At 45.3% G+C, this 24,131-nt stretch overlaps 3 protein-coding genes and 1 long non-coding RNA gene across 5 annotated transcripts in view; 3 read left to right on the top strand and 1 right to left on the bottom strand.

Moving 5' to 3' along the window:
• ppp1r8b (protein phosphatase 1, regulatory subunit 8b) overlaps positions 1-563 on the top strand; it is a 7,902-nt gene extending 7,339 nt beyond the window's left edge. The window contains exon 7 of the mRNA XM_035416282.1: positions 1-563. This exon is cut by the window's left edge and continues 1,900 nt beyond it. The gene's annotated coding sequence lies outside the window, so the exon portion shown is untranslated.
• A 503-nt stretch (positions 564-1,066) lies between these two features.
• Positions 1,067-10,499, top strand: LOC118226525 (cytochrome P450 4B1-like). The gene is made up of 12 exons (XM_035416259.1): positions 1,067-1,387; positions 2,323-2,467; positions 2,585-2,629; positions 3,956-4,083; positions 4,307-4,431; positions 4,751-4,905; positions 5,228-5,334; positions 5,916-6,106; positions 6,699-6,832; positions 9,079-9,143; positions 9,342-9,424; positions 9,975-10,499. Exons 1-12 carry the CDS (start codon positions 1,190-1,192, stop codon positions 10,150-10,152), a joined length of 1,554 nt encoding a protein of 517 aa, XP_035272150.1. The 5' UTR covers positions 1,067-1,189; the 3' UTR covers positions 10,153-10,499.
• On the bottom strand, positions 7,954-15,501 carry LOC118226547. Of its 2 annotated transcripts, none has more exons than XR_004765053.1 (3): positions 15,245-15,501; positions 15,024-15,131; positions 7,954-8,606 (listed from the first exon to the last, which is right to left on the bottom strand). It is a non-coding gene; the product is annotated as an uncharacterized LOC118226547 (long non-coding RNA). The 2 variants fall into 2 exon arrangements; XR_004765054.1 differs by having other exon boundaries at positions 15,024-15,126.
• On the top strand, positions 14,389-23,968 carry LOC118226534 (cytochrome P450 4B1-like). The gene is made up of 12 exons (XM_035416271.1): positions 14,389-14,601; positions 15,538-15,679; positions 15,797-15,841; positions 19,152-19,279; positions 19,503-19,627; positions 20,213-20,367; positions 20,715-20,821; positions 21,432-21,622; positions 22,230-22,363; positions 22,786-22,850; positions 23,049-23,131; positions 23,682-23,968. Exons 1-12 carry the CDS (start codon positions 14,404-14,406, stop codon positions 23,857-23,859), a joined length of 1,551 nt encoding a protein of 516 aa, XP_035272162.1. The 5' UTR covers positions 14,389-14,403; the 3' UTR covers positions 23,860-23,968.
• The last annotated feature ends 163 nt before the right edge of the window (positions 23,969-24,131 follow it).

Genomic DNA, 24,131 nt, shown 5'->3' with positions numbered 1-24,131 from the left:
CATGCACACCGAGCCCTGACCTGAGCCACATCCAACACCGTTTTGGTTTAATTGGGAAGTCGACTGAGCCAGGCCTAATCGCCCAACCAGTGCCCGACCTCACTAATGCTCTTCTGGGTAAATGGAAGCAAATCTCCAATGCAGCAATGCTCCAACATCTAATATAAAGCCTTCCCAGAAGAGTGGGGGGTTGTTATAGCAGCAAAGGGTGGACCAAATCCATATTAATGCCCATCATTTTGCATGAGATGCCAGGTGTTCATATACTTTTGGCCATGTGGTGTGTATATATATGTATACACACATACACAATTTATAGCATGTAATCCCCACACCGTTTGCAGGGTGATCATTCTATTCTGTGAAGTACCAGCGTGTGATCGTTTTAAACTTGTGAATAATGGAAAGCAATTTCTACTAGTTTTGTACAGTCATGTTTAAATTTGTGTTCAAATGACCCTTAACTGTCCTTCTTGGAGATCAGACACAACTTTTAATTTGTAAACTGCACCTCTTGGAAAAATAAAAACCAATACATTAACTAATTTTTGTCACAAAGGAAACTTGGTCCTGCTTCTTCTTTTGAATGGTGACGACACTGATGTTGGCTGTACACCAAAGTTTGTTGATAGTGGTTACTTAATGCACAGATTGGAAAATGTCCATTATGTAATGAAATATGTACATTTTACTAAATGTTTTCCCAATACTGCTGGACCGAAACAACCATTGTTTCAGAAACTGGTGCAAATAATGAATTTTATGATCGCAAAAAAATTGACCGATGCGGTTTTCTTTGGTTGTTAAATCACATTGAATTCAATGGACATCAAGCGCTTTTGTCCTCAAGCAGGCGCAGTAGAGGCTCGGCTTCACTGACTGGCCCCTCCTACGCTCTCCAGATTCCTATCGACGCGTTATGGTCCCAGTCCTGGAAAAAATGACTTGCAGATGATTATTCGAGAGGCGGAATTGCTCTTTACCTATTATAAGCGTCGATGGGCGGAGTTAGCTGTCAAACCCCACCCATCAACATCCAACCCCGCCTCTCCCATGTTCTGCAGTCAAGTCCTGTACTTTGTACGACCGCGGAATCTGTTGCTGTTGTGCTACGTTATCGTCGCTTCGTGGTTGTCTAGGTCACCTCGTACGGTCCAGTTTTTGTTTTGAATCAGAATTTCATTTCGCGATGCAGCTGGTTGAATCGTTTAGGAATGCGCAGTTTTCCTTGAATTTAGGACGCGTTTACCATTTAGCGTTCGTTTTCTGTTTAGTCCTTGTGGTGCTGAAAATCACAAAGCTATATGTCGAAAGACACAAATGGATGCAGGTTCTTCGGTCTTTTCCGGGACCACCTGTGCACTGGCTCTACGGACACGTCCACGAGGTAAACTATTTTATTCTGCTGTTTGATTGGCCATAGGTATGCCACCAACTCGCGCATTCGCGAAGTCACTAAACGACTGTTAATTATTCGCGTAGCGCTAATACGTGATTTATATTTTAATTAGAAATGCTACTAGCGTACTGAGAGAAAACAATATTCTAGCGCGAACCGTTAGTAAAGTTTTTTTTTTGTTGATAACTTTGCTGTGATGTTGCGGTGGCAACTTTTTGACCACCTCGACGCCACAACTTTTCAAGCTGTGGAGTAGGCTATATAGATCCAGGACAGGTCACAATTGTACTTTATCCGTAAGAAAATGTTTTTAAAACGTTTGAAATCCGGAAAAAAACACGTCAACAAGATATCTGCAGCTGTCTGCAATACGTAAAGTATACATCAAAAATAAAAAAATAGTAGTGATGTTTACCGGGATCAGGAAGACTGTTGGGATGTTATGGATACCAAGTCGTCCCTCCGTCATTCGACAGTGTGGCGAAACAATGTTGTAAGCGGCGAGATTTCAGGTTAACCTGTGCTGAATAATTGTAATTTTAAAAATGCAAACGTGCAACAGAAATGGAAGCTTAAACTGTGTGACAACGACTGAATTTTTAGCAATGGAACAAACTTACACAAAACAACGCCTCTATTGCTTCGCAGCGTTTTCTTTTTCCCCCAAGACCGGAATCACTGCGTGACTTGTATATATGTCCAGCAATAAAGATTAGAAAAGTAGTAGGCTCCATTCTGTTCAACCGGACTATTATACGTTTGGTTGGGCTACGATTGTTACGAACCGTTTCTTCTGAGCAGTCAGATGTCACAAAGTCCACACTTACAATGTTGACTGAAGGGTCGTATGAAATTAGAATATGTAAATAAACCCGGCCGATGTTTTAAATATCAACTCACATTCGTCTAAATGTCCTTCTCAGTTTCATCAAGATGGGACGGATTTGGATAAACTTCTGCAATGGGGAGAGTCGTATCCTCTGGCGTTTCCGCTATGGTTTGGGCCGTTTGTTTCCTTCTTGAATATCCATCACCCGGAATATGTGAAGACACTCCTGACCTCGACAGGTGAGAGTCGGGTGCCCTGACATTTCTGCGTGATTGCTCTTCAAAATATCTGTTATTTCAGCCTTGGATTTCATGGGGGAAATTTTTTCATTTTTCTCATATTTTATCTCATAACAGAGCCCAAAGATGACATTGCATATAAATTCCTTATTCCATGGATTGGTAAGATTATTCTATCTAAAATGTTTTATATACACACGCACACACACTGTCTCTGTCTCTCTCCCACACACACGAATAGTAACACAATGAAGCAAGCTCTAAGTTCATTATAACCCTTATTACTTCATATTGTGTGCTATGTGTACAAATGACCTTCATATTTATTCTTCATTTGGACTGATTTAAACTGTTAAAATGGAAAAACACATTATCACCAGAAAATTTATTACATTTTGAAATATTACACAGATAAAAACTACAATATCATTCAGGGACCCTAAAGGACAATGCTGTATATTTAAAAATATATAACTTTATTGATTGTATTTTATTATGTTTTTGCATAAGCACCAAAATATGAAGCTGATTCCACATTATTAGTATGACAGCTGAAAAGGCTTGATGCGGTACTGCCCTGTTCTCCCCATTAAGTATTCTTATGTTCTTTAGTTAGTTTACTTTATATTGTTGTTACTTTAGCAGGGACCATGCACAGTTAAAATTGCACCAGTTAGCATCACGCTAATTTGCACCTGCAGTGCATGTGATACAATAATTGCATAAGAACATATCATGCATATATATCATGGGTAATACTGTGGGAAGTAAAATCAAACCTTAAAGGTATGTCTATGTAGGCCTGTCTTGTGAAGGAACAAATCTTATTTGAGAGTCTAGGCTGATTGACTGGTGAAAAGGAATTCAGAAAATGTATGCAACAGTCCAATCAATAAATTTGTATTAAAAAAATACAACATGGTCTATTACCTTTAGGGCCCCTATATAATATTGCAGTTTAAATCTTTGGAATATCTTATGCTCTAAATGGGCTGAATGGCCTGTTCTCCTCATTATGTATTCTTATGCTTTAAATGGGCTGAATGGCCTGTTCTCCTCCTTATGTATTCTTGTGTTCTTATGCTCTAGATGGGCTGAATGGCCTGTTCTCCTCCTTATGTATTCTTGTGTTCTTATGCTCTAGATGGGCTGAATGGCCTGTTCTCCTCCTTATGTATTCTTGTGTTCTTATGCTCTAGATGGGCTGAATGGCCTGTTCTCCTCCTTATGTATTCTTGTGTTCTTATGCTCTAGATGGGCTGAATGGCCTGTTCTCCGCAGTATGTATTCTTGTGTTCTTATGCTCTAGATGGGCTGAATGGCCTGTTCTCCTCCTTATGTATTCTTGTATTCTTATGCTCTAGATGGGCTGAATGGCCTGTTCTCCTCATTATGTATTCTTGTGTTCTTATGCTCTAGATGGGCTGAATGGCCTGTTCTGCTCATTATGTATTCTTGCGTTCTTCTCGTATTTTCCTTTTTCTACAGGAGATGGCCTGCTCGTGTCTCAGGGGAAGAAATGGTTCAGACACAGAAGACTCCTGACACCAGGGTTCCACTATGATGTCCTCAAGCCCTACGTGAAAATAATGGCTGACAGTACTAAAATCATGCTGGTGAACACACGAGCCGAACTAAACTTTGACTCAGTTTAATTTCAGAAATCAATCATTCACACAAGCAGCAAACATCCCTGATGATTTTCTTGCCAGACCCTTTTAAAAAATGGTGGCCATTTTGTTGTTGGCTGAGATTGACAAATAACAAACTGACAATAAGGTGCTTTGAGAGATGGGGACTTTCTCTGTGAAGCTAACGTCTCTCCTTCCTCTTGCTCAGGACAAATGGGAAGCCTACGCCAACAAAGACGAGTCGTTTGAGCTTTTTGAGCACGTGAGCCTGATGACGCTGGACAGCATTATGAAGTGTGCATTCAGCTGCGAGACCAACTGCCAGATAGAGAGGTGAGTCACACCGCACGTCCCCTTTCCATTCACCTTCTCTCAGCATCTCCGAGCTTAAAAACACACCTTAAACGGGAATATAAATATCCCTCATTCACTGTAGGGTTCTTCCTGTGACACACACCTGCCAGAGAGATAATATCAGTAGCAGCATTAGAAATAATATTCAAGTTGTTCTAATTTTTTATCCTCATCCGCATATTTTTCTGCATCATCAGAGACAATGGCATATACGTAAATAAAAAAATCATGGGTAATGTAGTCGTTGGCATGGTTACTGAAAATCTCCTCATCACCCCCCCCCCCTCCATATTCTCAGTGGGACCAACTCATACATCCAGGCAGTCTATGAGCTGAGCTACCTGATAAACCTCAGGTTCCGCACGTTTCCCTACCACAGCGAGACCATTTTCAACCTCAGCCCTCATGGATACAGGTTTCGGAAAGCCTCCAGGATCGCTCATCAGCACACAGGTGAGCTGAACCAGCTTCCGCAGAGCACACCTGTCTGGAACACTGCACCTCTCATACCAGGAGCCATGATCTCTGCCTTCAAAGGCCCATTTATACCAGGAATAACCCAGTCCTGTATCAGAGCAAATAACCCAGTCCTGTATCAGAGCAAATGACCCAGTCCTGTATCAGAGCAAATGACCCAGTCCTGTATCAGAGCAAATAACCCAGTCCTGTATCAGAGCAAAGGACCCAGTTCTGTATCAGAGCTGGACTCCAATATGAACCTCTCAAATGGGGGGGGTGCATACTGAGCTCTTCCCTCTGATGTGTCTCCTTGCAGAGGAGGTTGTGCGAAAAAGGAAGGAAGCTTTGAAGAATGAGAAGGAACTGGGGAGAATACAAAAGAAGAGAAACCTGGACTTTCTCGATATTTTGCTGTGTGCAAGAGTATGCTACCTGTGCTAATGTATCTGCGCCAATATACCTATACCTGTGCTAATGTATTTACCCCTCTGCACCTGTGCCAATATACCTATACCTGTGCTAATGTATTTACCCCTCTGCACCTGTGCCAGTATACCTATACCTGTGCTATTATATTAACCCCTCTGCACCTCTGCTCATATATCTGTTCCTGAGTTACCTGTTCCATCTTATCACCATTCTATTTAGAGAAATATAAGATAATACAAAAGTGCATTAAAACTTCACAATGTTAACAACACTGAAATAATCTGCTACATCTTCATCATACTGCATTTCAGTAATTTCAGTGCAGGGAACAGAATGGAAGTGTGTGAGAGTGTGAGAGCGTGTGTTAGAGTGTGTGTGTGTATGTGTGTGTGTGTGTGTGAGAGAGAGAGCACGCATGTGTATGTGTGAGGTGTACATGCACGCATGTGTGTGCGCGTTTGTCTGTGTGTGTGTGTGTGTGAGAGTGTGTGCATGCGCGCGTGTGAGTGTGAGTGTGTGTATGTGTGTGTAGTGGGAGGGGCACAGAGTGACCTCATCTTTCCCCCCCATCCCAGGACGAGCAGCAGCAGGGCCTGTCGGACGAGGCGATCCGTGCCGAGGTGGACACCTTCATGTTCGAGGGGCACGACACGACGGCCAGCGGGATCTCCTGGATCCTCTACAGCCTGGCCTGCAACCCGGAGCACCAGCAGAGGGCACGAGAGGAGGTGCTGCAGGTCCTGGAGGGAAAGGACACCATGGACTGGTACCGGAACACAAACCCACACCCAGCTCTTCCACCAGAACACAAACACACACCGAGCTCTTCCACCAGAACACAAACACACACCGAGCTCTTCCACCAGAACACAAACACACACCGAGCTCTACAACCAGAACACAAACACACACCGAGCTCTACAACCAGAACACAAACACACACCGAGCTCTTCCACCAGAACACAAACACACACCGAGCTCTACAACCAGAACACAAACACACACCGAGCTCTTCCACCAGAACACAAACACACACCGAGCTCTTCCACCAGAACACAAATACACACCGAGCTCTACAACCAGAACACACACTGCGCCCTACAAATAGAACACAAAAGTACACCAAGCTCTTCCACCGGAACACAAACATACACCCAGCTCTTCCTACAGAACACAAGGTCACAGGTTCAGTTCCCAGGTTGAACTCTGCTTTGAGCAAGGTACTTAAAACCTGCATTGCTTCAGTATATATACAGCTGTATAAATGGACGCACTGTAAATGCTGTGTAAAAAGTTGTGTAAGTCGCTCTGGATAAGAGCGTCTGCTAAATGCCTGTAATGTGTCCGCATGGTTTCAGGGAGGATCTGAGTAAAATCCCGTACACAACCATGTGCATAAAGGAGTGCCTTCGGCTGTACCCCCCTGTTCCTGGGCATTCCCGGAAGCTGACCAAGCCCATGACCTTCTTCGACGGCAGAAGCGTTCCGGAAGGTACGGAACAAAGCCGGATTTTATCATTCGCTCGTTTTTCCGCAGAGTCGACAAGAGAAACAACCAAACGCCCGTGTTTTGAGATTCCAGTGGTCATCGCAGTTGTCCTGGTGTGGGTAACGATCATCGCAGTTGTCCTGGTGTGGGTAACGATCATCGCAGTTGTCCTGGTGTGGGTAACGATCATCGCAGTTGTCCTGGTGTGGGTAACGATCATCGCAGTTGTCCTGGTGTGGGTAACGATCATCGCAGTTGTCCTGGTGTGGGTAACGATCATCGCAGTTGTCCTGGTGTGGGTAACGATCATCGCAGTTGTCCTGGTGTGGGTAACGATCATCGCAGTTGTCCTGGTGTGGGTAACGATGATGAGTTTCCTGTACACGCACGTGCTCAGGTGCTCGCCTGAGTGAGCCCAACACAAACAATTTGGTAAAACCCGAAAACACTGAAGCTCCATATGCTCTTTTATTCAACAGCAGATGTTCAGCAGTGGATGTTCGCCAGGTGAAACTGGAATGAAGGTGTATGTTGAGTTTCAGTGTGCGGGCTCCACGGAGCTGCTCACATCACAGTGACACTGCCATATGAGAAAGCAGGTCAGAGTAACCTTTGCCTTGCAGTCAGAAGATGGGTTTAAACATTGACAGTGGCTCAGTCTTCAGCTGTCATTTATTGCCTCACTAAAAAAGAAAAGAAAAGCAAATAACAGTCCAATTTCATTTTGTGGCAGGAGCACGAGGTCAACGGGGGGGAAGGGGGTGGGGGTGGGGGACAGAAATCCGTCGGTCATGAGCAGCTCCATATTCCCTCAGCCTGGGTTCATGAACGTTACCTTACAGACAGAAGGGTGGGTTATTAAAATAAAGCCTTTAAATAAAGTTTTATGAACATAAATTTCCGGCAGAAACGCTGAAGTGAACTCATACATTACGGTTATACATTAATTCCACCTCTGTAGCACGTCGGTGCCAAACAACACCCCTTAGTTGTGATATAATCACGTTACGAACCCAAAGGTCTTGGGGTACATAGGGTGACTAACATAATTATATAATTATATATATAGACTGGGTGATGTAAAGATGAGCAGTGGTGATAATGATAAGGTGACTGAAACGGACTGCCAAGTGAAAAGTGTTTACTGTGATTAAAGTGGAAAAGTGAAAATACAAGCGGCTATGTACAATATTTACGAGACACAAAATGAGGCACAAGACACACCACCGAGGTCAAGGAGCCCAAGTGTTGCTGAAGAAAAGAAAACAACAAAACCAAACAGAGCTGTCTGAAAATCAAAAGTAGGACAAGGCTATCTAACTAGTATATTTACAAAACAAAAGCCTGACTTCCTACTCTAGCTAACAAACAGAAACAGCAGGTGGCAACCACTCCTAACCTGAGGTGTCCTTACAAGTACCCAAAACTACTTGTGCTAGTGTATAGAGGCACCTGTCCCACCCAGTCCCAAGGCCTTGGCGTGGCCACACGGAATACAACAGGACAGACAAACAGAGGGTAACCAGATACACAATGGTCAACACACTAGGGAACGGTACAATACAAAGACTAAACACCAGCAACAATCAAACGTACGGCAAAAGCTCATGACAGACTAACAAAATGAGAGCACCCAAAACGGGAAGCCCAGGTTTTTAAAAAGTGAAGCTGTCCACTGATTGGAGGAGCCGGGGTGGTGTGGAGCCCTCTGATTGGTGGAGGCAGGACAAGGATGGTATGATGATTGACGGCAGATGAGACAAATGGGAATGGGGTCCTGCAGAGAATGACAGACAGAACAAAGACAGAGAGAAAGAGAATGAGAGAGAGACACACACACACACACACGTGGGACGTAACATCACAACACGCCTGGAGTGAGCTGCTTAAAGGCATGCAGGGTTTTTTAGCCTTGCTGTGGTCCTGTGTTTACAATCAAAGAAGTCTCCTCCTCAGTCTTCAGCCTTATCCCCTCAAAAAACAAAAAAAAAATCAGTGGAAAGAATCCTCAGAAGTCTGCTGGCTACAGAGGAGCCCATCCCAGTGTCAACAGTCGCCCATTTTCCTGTGTTCCTGTCGGGTGACAGTGTCTCTGAAAAGAGCACTATATATAGACACAATTTAACGGAATTTAATCAACAGGACAATTGAACTAATAATGTGTGAATGCTACTGTGTTAATGTGAGGATAAATCAGTCACATGGGACAGGTGCTGTCGTTTGATTGGACCCGTTCTCACACCTTGCAGGTTCTCTCGTCGGGGCGAGCGTTTACGGCATTCACAGGAATTCCACAGTGTGGGAGAACCCGGAAGTACGTCTGCAGCCGCACCAGCTACCGACTCACTGCACACCCACAGGCAGCTACATCAGCATGACTGAAAGCCCAAACCCATGTTAAACAGTTCTGCATTACTGGATAAGGGCCACCAGGAGCTGGTCACCCACATCCACAGCTTTTACCGCTTAATAAAACCTGCATTTATTTACCGATCTGTCTCTGTCCCTCAAGGTGTTTGATCCTTTGCGGTTTCTGCCGGAAAACTGCGCAAAGAGGTCGCCCCACGCCTTCGTGCCCTTCTCTGCAGGACCCAGGTTTGTTCCGGATAAAGTTCTCCAGCTCCGTAATGGGTTTGGTGTCAGAGTACAGCTCTCGAGTTTAAGATCACACGGGAGTTTGGGAGGCCTTTGCCACTGGCCCGACTGTCTCCTGTCAAACTGTCACCCGACTGTTTACTCTGGAGGATTTGCATCAGGGTTTCACTTCCTCACCACGCAATAGTCCTCTTAAAAATTCCCAAAATTCTTCAGCTGTGTCCTTACCTTGAACAAGTCCCCATGGTTAAAGAGGGTTTGTCCAGCCAGGGAATCTGGATCTGGAGATTGGGGTTCTGAACTAAAGCAGGTCAAAGACCTGAATGGAAATCTGTCGCCATTCTGGAACTCCTAGGGTCATGGGTGTAATTAAAAAGTCGCCAATAATTTGGGACAAGATTAAATTCACTTTGATAGCTCATTCTGGGGCAACCAAAGGGCCATCACCTATCACTGTAAAACCAATCTGGGAAATATTTGGTTTCTTCGGAAAATGCGATTTCTAAAATATGGTTCCGTGCATTTGTTCTTTTCTCCCTCTGCAAAACAGGAACTGTATCGGCCAAAACTTCGCCATGAATGAGATGAAAGTGGCAACAGCGCTAATACTCCGACGGTTCCAGCTGGCGAAAGATCCCAAAAGAACCCCAAAATTAATCCCACGCCTGGTCCTTCGCTCTCTCAACGGAATCCATCTGAAAATCAAACGCGTGGAACTCGAACCTTGACTTCAGTAGCCTGCGGGGGCGTGTCTACGGGTGGGCTGGGGTGGGCATTGCCCACCCAGAGATAAGCCTTGCCCACCCAGAGGAATCATCTGCCCATCCAATGAAAACTCACCGTTATAGCTTTTTTAGCATCCATAGTTTTCTGTAATTTTGTCATTGGTCATCAAAAAATGCACCGCTTTCCTATTGGCCATTTTGACGGTATGGGTGTGCTTAGTGCTGCTCCTTTAAATTGTCGCGAAACCACGCCATTTCTTCACACATGCGGTACAGATGGTTAAGTGAACTGCGAAACCTGTTTGTAGCTAGCTGCTATCAGCAATCCAATTAAACCTGTTAAAACCTTTCTTCTTTCTTGTTTATTCTTTTCTCTGATTCTTCTAAGTTATATTAGTAGTCTTGTATAGTTTCACAGTTGAGTTTGCACGTTTTGCAAGCTTGGTTTAGTGATTAGCCAGCATTTTTGTATAGCCATTTCCGTGGATAAAATCACATTTATAATTATTTTCTGTTAAAAACATTTAATTCATATTCAGGGAGATAGCCAACTACTCGCAAGTTAGATGACACGTGTAGCCGTTTACTAATACCATCGCATCGTTTCAGGCTGGATAATAACCCGTTAAACCAGAGAAATTGCCGAGTTGTCTTAGAATCTTTATCGCAAGCAGGGCTGGGAGCGTCACAAATCCATGCATACATAAGCTCAGACACACACACACACACACACACAAAAATCCACGCGTACATAAGCTCAGACACAAACACACACACACACAAAAATCCACGTGTACATAAGCTCAGACACACACACACACCCACACAAAAATCCACGCGTACATAAGCTCAGACACACACACACACCCACACACAAAAATCCACGCGTACATAAGCTCAGACACACACACACACACACACAAAAATCCACGCGTACATAAGCTCAGACACACACACACACACACACACACAAAAATCCACGTGTACATAAGCTCAGACACACACACACACCCACACAAAAATCCACGCGTACATAAGCTCAGACACACACACACACCCACACAAAAATCCACGCGTACATAAGCTCAGACACACACACACACCCACACAAAAATCCACGCGTACATAAGCTCAGACACACACACACACCCACACAAAAATCCACGCGTACATAAGCTCAGACACACACACACACCCACACAAAAATCCACGCGTACATAAGCTCAGACACACACACACACCCACACAAAAATCCACGCGTACATAAGCTCAGACACACACACACACACCCACACAAAAATCCACGCGTACATAAGCTCAGACACACACACACAAAAATCCACGCGTACATAAGCTCAGACACACACACACACACACACACAAATCCATGCGTACATAAACTCAGACACACACACATACACGCACAAATACACAGGCGTAGCCCTGGTTTGACGTGTTTATGGCATACAGCAGTTGTGTGCGTGCGTCTTTTGTCACGCCCGTAGAAGCTGATCATCGATGAGAAGAAGTATTACCTGTTTGGGAGGAACCCGGACATGTGTGACTTCATCATCGACCACCAGTCCTGCTCCCGCGTTCATGCGGCCCTGGTGTACCACAAACACCTGAAGAGGCTGTTCCTCATCGACCTCAACAGCAGTGAGTGCAGCTGGGCCCCCCCCCGCCCCCCCACCCCCCCCACCCCCCCCACCCCAACCCCCTGTTAGCCACAGCAGTGAGTGCAGCTGCCCCCCCCCCCACCCTAACCCCACCGGTAGCCACAGCAGTGAGTGCAGCTGGGCCCCCCCCCGCCCCCCCCACCCCCCCACCCCAACACCCTGTTAGCCACAGCAGTGAGTGCAGCTGCCCCCCCCCCCCCCCCCCCCCCCCCCCCACCACCCTAACCCCACCGGTAGCCACAGCAGTGAGTGCAGCTGCCCCCCCCCCCCCCCCCCCCTCCCCCCCCCACCCCAACCCCCCGTTAGCAACAGCAGAGCTGGAAACCCTGTGTGTGTGAGACTGTGTGTGTGTGTTTGTGTGAGAGTGTGTACACACACACACACACATACACACACACACACCACACATGCACACACACACACACACACATATGCATGCACACACACACACACATACATGCACGCACACACACATACACACCACACTCATACTCACACACGCACACACACATACATACATGCACACACACACACACACACATGCATGCACACACACGCACACACACATACACACCACACTCATACTCACACACGCACACACACACACATACATGCACGCACGCACGCACACGCACACACGCACACACACACACACACACATACACGCACAAGCACACGCGCACAGGACCAACAGACAGCATGTCGCGTGTTTTTCTTTGCAGAGGACGTGGATCCCTCGGTTGGGCGATTCAGAAACATGATACAGACAGCAGTGGTCCCCATGAAGGTAGGGTTTATGTGCCATACACACTATATACAGCATACAGGGCAGTGGTCCCCATGAAGGTAGGGTTTATGTGCCATACACACTATATACAGCATACAGGGCAGTGGTCCCCATGAAGGTAGGGTTTATGTGCCATACACACTATATACAGCATACAGGGCAGTGGTCCCCATGAAGGTAGGGTTTATGTGCCATACACACTATATACAGCATACAGGGCAGTGGTCCCCATGAAGGTAGGGTTTATGTGCCATACACACTATATACAGCATACAGGGCAGTGGTCCCCATGAAGGTAGGGTTTATGTGCCATACACACTATATACAGCATACAGGGCAGTGGTCCCCATGAAGGTAGGGTTTATGTGCCATACACACTATATACAGCATACAGGGCAGTGGTCCCCATGAAGGTAGGGTTAATGTGCCATACACACTATATACAGCATACAGGGCAGTGGTCCCCATGAAGGTAGGGTTTATGTGCCATACACACTATATACAGCATACAGGGCAGTGGTCCCCATGAAGGTAGGGTTTATGTGCCATACACACTATATACAGCATACAGGGCAGTGGTCCCCATGAAGGTAGGGTTAATGTGCCATACACACTATATACAGCATACAGTGCAGTGGTCCCCATGAAGGTAGGGTTTATGTGCCATACACACTATATACAGCATACAGGGCAGTGGTCCCCATGAAGGTAGGGTTTATGTGCCATACACTATATACAGCATACAGGGCAGTGGTCCTCATGAAGGTAGGGTTTATGTGCCATACACACTATATACAGCATACAGGGCAGTGGTCCCCATGAAGGTAGGGTTAATGTGCCATACACACTATATACAGCATACAGGGCAGTGGTCCCCATGAAGGTAGGGTTTATGTGCCATACACACTATATACAGCATACAGGGCAGTGGTCCCCATGAAGGTAGGGTTAATGTGCCATACACACTATATACAGCATACAGTGCAGTGGCATTGAATTAGCTCTTACATCCACTAACTGAGCTGATCAAGCATAATTCATGTAATCTTTGATTAATTAATTGACATGGTCCTTGAAAGTTAAGCAGCATATGAGTCCACAGCCCTATAAGTGATTTAAAGCAACAGTAGACACTCCAGGATTTGAGTTTGAGATCCCTGAGGTGTAAATGCCATGTTCCTGGTCACTTCCTCCACTCACCACAGAAGAAGAAGCTGGAGGGCCTAAATGCACTAGGCCTGGAGGACTCGGCAGGGCGGAGATTGCAGAGCTTCCCTTTCAGCGGGGGTCTCTATGGCGACTTCCCGCCCACCAGCCATGAGGGTGGGGCAGGAGCCATGATGGGGGGCAGGAGCCATGATGGGGGGCCTGCCCCTCCCCTTCCCAAACAACCCCTTCCCATCAACATCCAACCCCGCCTCTCCCATGTCCTGCAGTCAAGTCCTGTACTTGGTACGAATCTGTTGCTGTTGTGCTACATTATCGTCGCTTCGTGGTTGTCTAGGTCACCTCGTACGGTCCAGTTTTTGTTTTGAATCATTACATTACAGGCATTTAGCAGACACTCTTATCCAGAGCGACTTACACAACTTTTACATAGCATTTTTACATTGTATCCATTTATACAGCTGGATATATACTGAAGCAATTCTGGTTAAGTACCTTGCTCAAGGGTACAACGGCAGTGTCCTTACCCGGGAATCGAACCTACGACCTTTCGGTTACAAACCCAGTTCCTTACCCACTGTGCTACACTCCGTCCATTGAATCAGAGAATTTCATTTCGCGATGCAGCTGGTTGAATCGCTTAGGAATGCGCAGTTTTCCTTGAATTTAGGACGCATTTACCATTTAGCGTTCGTTTTCTGTTTAGTCCTTGTGGTGCTGAAAATCACAAAGCTATATGTCGAAAGACACAAATGGATGCAGGTTCTCCGGTCTTTTCCGGGACCACCTGTGCACTGGCTCTACGGACACGTCCACGAGGTAAACTATTTTATTCTGCTGTTTGATTGGCCATAGGTATGCCACCAACTCGCGCATTCGCGAAGTCACTAAACGACTGTTAAGTATTCACGTAGCGCTAATACGTGATTTATATTTTTATTAGAAATGCTACTAGCGTACTGAGAGAAAACAGTATTCTAGCGCGAAAAAGTAAAGTTTTTTTTTTTTTGATAACTTTGCTGTGAAGTTGCGGTGGCAAATTTCTGACCACCTCGACGCCACAACTTTTCAAGCTGTGGAGTAGGCTATATAGATCCAGGACAGGTCACAGTTGCACTTTATCCGTAAGAAAATGTTTTTAAAACGTTTGAAATCCGGAAAAAACACGTCAACAAGATATCTGCAGCTGTCTGCAATACGTAAAGTATACATCAAAAATAAAAAATAGTAGTGATATTTACCGGGATCAGGAAGACTGTTGGGATGTTATGGATACCAAGTCGTCCCTCCGTCATTCGACAGTGTGGCGAAACAATGTTGTAAGCGGCGAGATTTCAGGTTAACCTGTGCTGAATAATTGTAATTTTAAAAATGCAAACGTGCAACAGAAATGGAAGCTTAAACTGTGTGACAACGACTGAATTTTTTAGCAATGGAACAAACTTACACAAAACAAACTTACACTCTTATTGCTTCGCAGCGTTTTCTTTTTCCCCCAAGACCGGAATCACTGCGTGACTTGTATATATGACCAGCAATAAAGATTAGAAAAGTAGTAGGCTCCATTCTGTTCAACCGGACTATTATACGTTTGGTTGGGTTACGATTGTTACGAACCATTTCTTCTGAGCAGTCAGATGTCACAAAGTCCACACTTACAATGTTGACTGAAGGATCGTATGAAATTAGAATACGTAAATAAACCCGGCCGATGTTTTAAATATCAACTCACATTCGTCTAAATGTCCTTCTCAGTTTCATCAAGATGGGACGGATTTGGATAAACTTCTGCAATGGGGAGAGTCGTATCCTCTGGCGTTTCCGCTATGGTTTGGGCCGTTTGTTTCCTTCTTGAATATCCATCACCCGGAATATGTGAAGACACTGACCTCAACAGGTGAGAGTCGGCTGCCCTGTCATTTCTGCGTGATTGCTCTTCAAAATATCTCTTATTTCAGCCTTGGATTTCATGGGGGAAATTTTTTCATTTTTCTCATATTTTATCTCATAACAGAGCCCAAAGATGACATTGCATATAAATTCCTTATTCCATGGATTGGTAAGATTATTCTATCTAAAATGTTTTATATACACACGCACACACACTGTCTCTGTCTCTCTCCCACACACACGAATACTAACACAATAAAGCAAGCTCTAAGTTCATTATAACCCTTATTACTTCATATTGTGTGCTATGTGTACAAATGACCTTCATATTTATTCTTCATTTGGACTGATTTAAACTGTTAAAATGGAAAAACACATTATTACCAGAAAATTAATTACATTTTGAAATAAGATATTACAAAGATAAAAACTACAATATCATTCAGGGACCCTAAAGGACCAAGGTAAAGGACAATGCTGTATATTTAAAAATATATACATTTATTGATTGTACTTTATTATGTTTTTGCATAAGCACCAAAATATGAAGCTGATTCCACATTATTAGTATGACAGCTGAAAAGGCTTGATGCGGTACTGCCCTGTTCTCCCCATTAAGTATTCTTATGTTCATTAGTTAGTTTACTTTATATTGTTGTTAATTTAGCAGGGACCATGCACAGTTAAAATTGCACCAGTTAGCATCACGCTAATTTGCATCTGCAGTGCATGTGATACAATAATTGCATAAGAACATATCATGCATATATATCATGGGTAATACTGTGGGAAGTAAAATCAAACCTTAAAAGTGTCTATGTAGGCCTGTCTTGTGAAGGAACAAATCTTATTTTTTACATTACATTACATTACATTATAGGCATTTAGCTGACGCTCTTATCCAGAGCGACTTACAACAGTGTAACCAAACTCAGGATCAAGTCCACTTAAGTCCATTGAACAAAATGCAGATAAAAAGCCTTTACTATGATAGCATACATTAAGGAGAAACAAGATAGTCTGAACCAAAAATTTTTTTTTTTTTTTTTTTTTTTTTTTTTTAATAGTTATGGGAGGGGGTTTAGGGAAGAGGAGAGAGGTACACAGAGAAGAGGTGCGTCTTGAGTTTCCGTTTGAAGGTGCTCAGACACTCTGCTGTTCTGACCTCCACTGGAAGATCGTTCCACCATCGTGGGGCCAGAACTGCAAAGAGTCGAGACCTTGTTGCTGCTCGTGTTGGGGGAGGAATCAGCCGCCCTGTAGTAGCCGATCGGAGCGATCTGGCCGGCTTGTAGGGTCTGATCATCTTCTGCAGATAACCAGGAGCTGACCCCTTGACTGCTTGGAAAGCAAGCACCAGTGTCTTAAACCGGATGCGAGCTTGCACTGGTAGCCAGTGGAGGGAGATGAGGAGGGGAGTGACGTGGGAGTCACGAGGGAGGTTGTAAACCAGACGTGCTGCTGCATTCTGGATGAGCTGAAGGGGTCTGGTGGCTGATGCTGGGAGGCCAGCCAGGAGGGAGTTGCAGTAGTCCAGACGTGACAGTATCATGGCCTGGACCAGGAGCTGTGTGGAATAATTGGTGAGGAGTGGTCTTATTCTGCGGATATTGTACAGGATGAACCTGCACGACCGGGTGGTTGCCGCGATATTCTCAGAGAGTGCCAGCCTGTTGTCCAGCACAACTCCAAGATTTCGGGCACTCTGCGAAGGGTGTAGGGGAGTGTCTCCTAAAGAAATGGGCAGATGAGAAGTGGGAGAGGTAAGAGAAGGAATATGGAGAAGTTCCGTTTTGCTTGTGTTGAGCTTGAGCTGGTGTTTGGTCATCCAGCTCTGGATGTCACTCAGGCAGGCGGATATGCGATCGGAGACCTGAGTGTCTGTGGGAGAGAAAGAGTAGAAAAGTTGAATATCATCTGCATAGAGATGATATGACATGCCATGGGCGGCAATAACAGGGCCAAGGGACCTAGTATACAGAGAAAAGAGGAGGGGACCAAGGACAGAGCCCTGAGGGACCCCAGTTGTGAGGGGACGAGGAGCTGATACTGCACCGGCCCAGGCAACCTGGAAGGAGCGGCCGGAGAGATAGGACGCAATCCAGTTGAGGGCTGGTCCGCAAATTCCCAATTCTGTCAGGGAAGACAGAAGTGTAGGATGGTCAACGGAGTTGACGGAGTGTCTTAAAACAGTGTGGAATTTTTAAGAATTCAATTTATTCTGCCGTACTTTTGTAAGTAGAAAAATAAATGCAGGCACGTCTTTGTTTCAAAATAGGTAGTTTTAATGTAGCAAAGGAACTAGTGGGTCTGTTACCCAAGTACAGATAAACAAAAAGAACCAACAAATGACGGAGACAGTGAATACTTATACCCTGTTCCTTCAAGGAAACAAAGGGCCAAATGGTTATCTTACACATCACAGGGAAGAGGGGGAGGTAATCAGACATTGGGGGGGAAGAAACAAGGTGTGGGGGAGTTGGACTGAAGTAGGGGGTAGAGGATATCACACAATGGTACTGCATATCAAAGGGAGACAATTTGACTGGGCAAGGGGGTAAAAGGTCAATTTAACTGGGTTAGGTGGTAAACAATCAATGTTATCTGCAACTGGCCCACTACAATGTGAGATACCTCAGAGGGGTAAACTGTGGCTCCCATGTTTTCCAACAAACAGCACCATTGTTTGAGAGTCTAGGCTGATTGACTGGTGAAAAGGAATTCAGAAAATGTATGCAACGGTCCAATCAATAAATTTGTATTAAAAAAATACAACATGGTCTTTTACCTTTAGGGCCCCTATATAATATTGCAGTTTAAATCTTTGGAATATCTTATGCTCTAGGTGGGCTGAATGGCCTGTTCTCCTCATTATGTATTCTTATGCTCTAAATGGGCTGAATGGCCTGTTCTCCTCATTATGTATTCTTGTGTTCTTATGCTCTAGATAGGCTGAATGGCCTGTTCTCCTCAGTATCTATTCTTGTGTTCTTATGCTCTAGATAGGCTGAATGGCCTGTTCTCCACAGTATGTATTCTTGTCTTCTTATGCACTAAATGGGCTGAATGGCCTGTTCTCCTCATTATGTATTCTTATGTTCTAGATGGGCTGAATGGCCTGTTCTCCTCATTATGTATTCTTATACTTTAAATGGGCTGAATGGCCTGTTCTCCTCCTTATGTATTCTTGTGTTCTTATGCTCTAGATGGGCTGAATGGCCTGTTCTCCTCATTATGTATTCTTATGTTCTAGATGGGCTGAATGGCCTGTTCTCCTCATTATGTATTCTTATGCTTTAAATGGGCTGAATGGCCTGTTCTCCTCCTTATGTATTCTTGTGTTCTTATGCTCTAGATGGGCTGAATGGCCTGTTCTCCTCCTTATGTATTCTTGTGTTCTTATGCTCTAGATGGGCTGAATGGCCTGTTCTCCTCATTATGTATTCTTGCGTTCTTCTCGTATTTTCCTTTTTCTACAGGAGATGGCCTGGTCGTGTCTCAGGGGAAGAAATGGTTCAGACACAGAAGACTCCTGACACCAGGGTTCCACTATGATGTCCTCAAGCCCTACGTGAAAATAATGGCTGACAGTACTAAAATCATGCTGGTGAACACACAAGCCGAACTAAACTTTGACTCAGTTTAATTTCAGAAATCAGTCATTCACACAAGCAGCAAACATCCCTGATAATTTTCTTGCCAAACCCTTTCAAAAAATGGCGGCCATTTTGTTGTTGGCTGAGATTGACAAATAACAAACTGACAATAAGGTGCTTTGAGAGATGGGGACTTTTTCTGTGAAGCTAACGTCTCTCCTTCCTCTTGCTCAGGACAAATGGGAAGCCTACGCCAACAAAGACGAGTCGTTTGAGCTTTTTGAGCACGTGAGCCTGATGACGCTGGACAGCATTATTAAGTGTGCATTCAGCTGCGAGACCAACTGCCAGATAGAGAGGTTAGTGGGACTGTGATGCCGGTGTGTTCATCATAATCCCACCAGTCAAACCGCACGTCCCCTTTCCATTCACCTTCTCTCAGCATCTCCGAGCTTAAAAACACACCTTAAACGGGAATATAAATATCCCTCATTCACTGTAGGGTTCTTCCTGTGACACACACCAGCCAGAGAGATGATATCAGTAGCAGCATTAAATGGTAAATGGACTGCATTTATATAGCGCTTTTATCCAAAGCGCTTTACAACTGATGCCTCTCATTCGCCAGAGGGGTTAGGGATTAGGTGTCTTGCTCAAGGACACTTCGACATGCCCAGGACGGGGTTTGAACCGGCAACCCTCCGACTGCCAGACAATCGGTCTTACCTCCTGAGCTATGTCGCCCCATTAGACCTCCTGAGCTTTCCCATTAGAAATAATATTCAAGTTGTTCGAATTGTTTATCCTCATCCGCATAGTTTTTTGCATCATCAGGGACGGTGGCACATACGTAAATAACAAAAATCATGGGTAATGTAGTTGTTGGCATGGTTACTGAAAATCTCCTCATCACCCCCCCCCCCCCCCCCCCTCCATATTATCAGTGGGACCAACTCATACATCCAGGCAGTCTATGAGCTGAGCTACCTGATAAAACTCAGGTTCCGCACGTTTCCCTACCACAGCGAGACCATTTTCAACCTCAGCCCTCATGGATACAGGTTTCGGAAAGCCTGCAGGATCGCTCATCGGCACACAGGTGAGCTGAACCAGCTTCCGCAGAGCACACCTGTCTGGAACACTGCACCTCTCATACCAGGAGCCATGATCTCTGCCTTCAAAGGCCCATTCATACCAGGAATAACCCAGTCCTGTATCAGAGCAAATAACCCAGTCCTGTATCAGAGCAAATGACCCAGTCCTGTATCAGAGCAAATAACCCAGTCCTGTATCAGAGCAAATGACCCAGTCCTGTATCATTGCAAATAACCCAGTCCTGTATCAGAGCAAATGACCCAGTCCTGTATCAGAGCTGGACTCCAATATGAACCTCTCAAATGGGGGGGGTGCATACTGAGCTCTTCTCTCTGATGTGTCTCCTTGCAGAGGAGGTTGTGCGAAAAAGGAAGGAAGCTTTGAAGAATGAGAAGGAACTGGGGAGAATACAAAAGAAGAGAAACCTGGACTTTCTCGATATTTTGCTGTGTGCAAGAGTATGCTACCTGTGCTAATGTACCTGTGCCAATATACCTATACCTGTGCTAATGTACCTGTGCCAATATACCTATACCTGTGCTAATGTATTTACCCCTCTGCACCTGTGCCAATATACCTATACCTGTACTAATGTATTAACCCCTCTGCACCTGTGCCAGTATACCTATACCTGTGCTAATGTATTAACCCCTCTGCACCTCTGCTAATATACCTGCTCCTGATTTACCTGTTCCATCCTGTTATCACCATTCTATTTAGAGAAATATAAGATAATACAAAAGTGCATTAAAACTTCACAATGTTAACAACACTGAAATAATCTGCTACAACTTCATCATACTGCATTTCAGTGCAGGGAACAGAATGGAAGTGTGTGTGTGAGAGCGTAAGAGTGTGTGTTAGAGTGTGTGTGTGAGAGAGAGAGAGAGAGAGAGCACGCATGTGTATGTGTGAGGTGTACATGCACGCATGTGTGTGCGCATTTGTCTGTGTGTGTGTGTGTGTGAGAGTGTGTGCATGCGCGCGTGTGAGTGTGTGTATGTGTGTGTAGTGGGAGGGGCACAGACTGACCTCATCTCCCCCCCCCCCCCCCCCCCCCCGTCCCAGGACGAGCAGCAGCAGGGCCTGTCGGACGAGGCGATCCGTGCCGAGGTGGACACCTTCATGTTCGAGGGGCACGACACGACGGCCAGCGGGATCTCCTGGATCCTCTACAGCCTGGCCTGCAACCCGGAGCACCAGCAGAGGGCACGAGAGGAGGTGCTGCAGGTCCTGGAGGGAAAGGACACCATGGACTGGTACCGGAACAAAAACCCAAGCTGGTTCACTCCTCCTTCCCCTTCCATCGTTTCCCTTTAGTGGAACAGACGTTCTTATTCACACAATCCATTCATATAGCTGGATATTTGCCTGTATTTATTTAGAGCCCCATCTGGGAATCAGACACAAGTTTGCCTTCTCCCCAGGGACTTCCTGCAGATCGAGGACATCTCCAGTTATCCAGACTCCAGTTAGCTGATTGGCTAAAGAGCTGCTTGACAGGAAATGATGAAAACCTGCAGACTCTGCTTTACAGCCTAATTATCTCTCAAGGGGTTGGGGAATGGTTTCCTGGTTTTTACAGAATTTGCCCAGTTTTGGGTGGGGGTGGGTTCTGATTTCTATTTCCCCTCTGGAAAATGTTGACTGGACAGAACTGTGTGACAGTCCATTAGTGAATGACACTATTCATAAACAAAGACTGGTTGTTTTCTCTGTGGTAGTTTCATAGTTATAACCTGCATGGAATGTATTTTCCCATTAAATGGAAAAATATGAGAACAGAGAGACTTCGCTTACAGTCTTTCAGTCGCATGTCCATGTGAAATGAACGGTGCGCAGAACTAACTGTCCGCATGGTTTCAGGGAGGATCTGAGTAAAATCCCGTACACAACCATGTGCATGAAGGAGTGCCATCGGCTCTACCCCCCTGTCCCGTGGGTATCCCGGAAGCTGACCAAGCCCATGACCTTCTTCGACGGAAGAAGCATTCCGGAAGGTACGGAACGAAACCGGATTTTATCAATCGCTCATTTTCTGTGGTAGCCAAATGGACAAACATCCCCCACTTTCTGTTTACCCAGACTATGTACTGACACCAGGCTATACCCCTCTATAGCTGGGATCCACTGACATTTCCCCCCCTCAAAAAAATTTAAAAATCAGTGGGAAGAATCCTCAGAAGTCTGCCGACTACAGAGGAGCCCATCCCAGTGTCAACAGTCGCCCATTTTCCTGTGTTCCTGTGTCGGGTGACAGTGTCTCTAAAAAGAGCACTATATATAGACACAATTTAACGGAATTTAATCAACAGGACAATTGAACTAATAATGTGTGAATGCTACTGTGTTAATGTGAGGATAAATCAGTCACATGGGACAGGTGCTGTCGTTTGATTGGACCCGTTCTCACACCTTGCAGGTTCTCTCGTCGGGGCGAGCGTTTACGGCATTCACAGGAATTCCACAGTGTGGGAGAACCCGGAAGTACGTCTGCAGCCGCACCAGCTACCGACTCACTGCACACCCACAGGCAGCTACATCAGCATGACTGAAAGCCCAAACCCATGTTAAACAGTTCTGCATTACTGGATAAGGGCCACCAGGAGCTGGTCGCCCACATCCACAGCTTTTACCGCTTAATATAACCTGCATTTATTTACCGATCTGTCTCTGTCCCTCAAGGTGTTTGATCCTTTGCGGTTTCTGCCGGAAAACTGCGCAAAGAGGTCGCCCCACGCCTTCGTGCCCTTCTCTGCAGGACCCAGGTTTGTTCCGGATAAAGTTCTCCAGCTCCGTAACGGGTTTGGTGTCAGAGTACAGCTCTCAAGTTTAAGATCACACGGGAGTTTGGGAGGCCTTTGCCACTGGCCCGACTGTCTCCTGTCAAACTGCCACCCGACTGTTTACTCTGGAGGATTTGCATCAGGGTTTCACTTCCTCACCACGCAACAATCCTCTTAAAAATTCCCAAAATTCTTCAGCTGTGTTCTTACCTTGAACAAGTCCCCATGGTTAAAGAGGGTTTGTCCAGCCAGGGAATCTGGATCTGGAGATTGGGGTTCTGAACTAAACCAGGTCAAAGACCTGAATGGAAATCTGTTGCCATTCTGGAACTCCTAGGGTCATGGGTGTAATTAAAAAGTCGCCAATAATTTGGGACAAGATTAAATTAACTTTGATAGCTCATTCTGGGGCAACCAAAGGGCCATCACCTATCACTGTAAAACCAATCTGGGAAATATTTGGTTTCTTCGGAAAATGCGATTTCTAAAATATGGTTCCATGCATTTGTTCTTTTCTCCCTCTGCAAAACAGGAACTGTATCGGCCAAAAGTTCGCCATGAATGAGATGAAAGTGGCAACAGCGCTAATACTCCGACGGTTCCAGCTGGCGAAAGATCCCGAAAGAACCCCAAAATTAATCCAACGCCTGGTCCTTCGCTCTCTCAACGGAATCCATCTGAAAATCAAACGCGTGGAACTCGAACCTTGACTTCAGTAGCCTGCAGGGGCGTGTCTACGGGTGGGCTGGGGTGGGCATTGCCCACCCAGAGATAAGCCTTGCCCACCCAGAGGAATCATCTGCCCATCCAATGAAAACTCACAGTTATAGCTTTTTTAGCGTCCATAGTTTTCTGTAATTTTGTCATTGGTCATCAAAAAATAATTAAATTATCGCGAAACCACGCCATTTCTTCACACATGCGGTACAGATGGTTAAGTGAACTGCGAATCCTGTTTGTAGCTAGCTGCTATCAGCAATCC

The sequence above is a fragment of the Anguilla anguilla genome, chromosome 1 (assembly GCF_013347855.1).
Source record: "Anguilla anguilla isolate fAngAng1 chromosome 1, fAngAng1.pri, whole genome shotgun sequence".
NCBI lineage: Eukaryota > Metazoa > Chordata > Actinopteri > Anguilliformes > Anguillidae > Anguilla > Anguilla anguilla.
This window is presented reverse-complemented; position numbering and strand designations above follow the sequence as displayed.

Bases quoted from the DNA above. Each gene is read 5' to 3' on its own strand.
- LOC118226525 (XM_035416259.1), top strand. From the start codon at position 1,190: ATGCAGCTGGTTGAATCGTTTAGGAATGCGCAGTTTTCCTTGAATTTA. The intron at 2,468-2,584 runs GTGAGAGTCGGG...ATCTCATAACAG, and splicing joins GACACTCCTGACCTCGACAG to AGCCCAAAGATGACATTGCA. The intron at 9,425-9,974 runs GTTTGTTCCGGA...TCTGCAAAACAG, and splicing joins CCCTTCTCTGCAGGACCCAG to GAACTGTATCGGCCAAAACT.
- LOC118226534 (XM_035416271.1), top strand. From the start codon at position 14,404: ATGCAGCTGGTTGAATCGCTTAGGAATGCGCAGTTTTCCTTGAATTTA. The intron at 15,842-19,151 runs GTAAGATTATTC...CTTTTTCTACAG, and splicing joins ATTCCTTATTCCATGGATTG to GAGATGGCCTGGTCGTGTCT. The intron at 19,628-20,212 runs GTTAGTGGGACT...CCATATTATCAG, and splicing joins ACCAACTGCCAGATAGAGAG to TGGGACCAACTCATACATCC.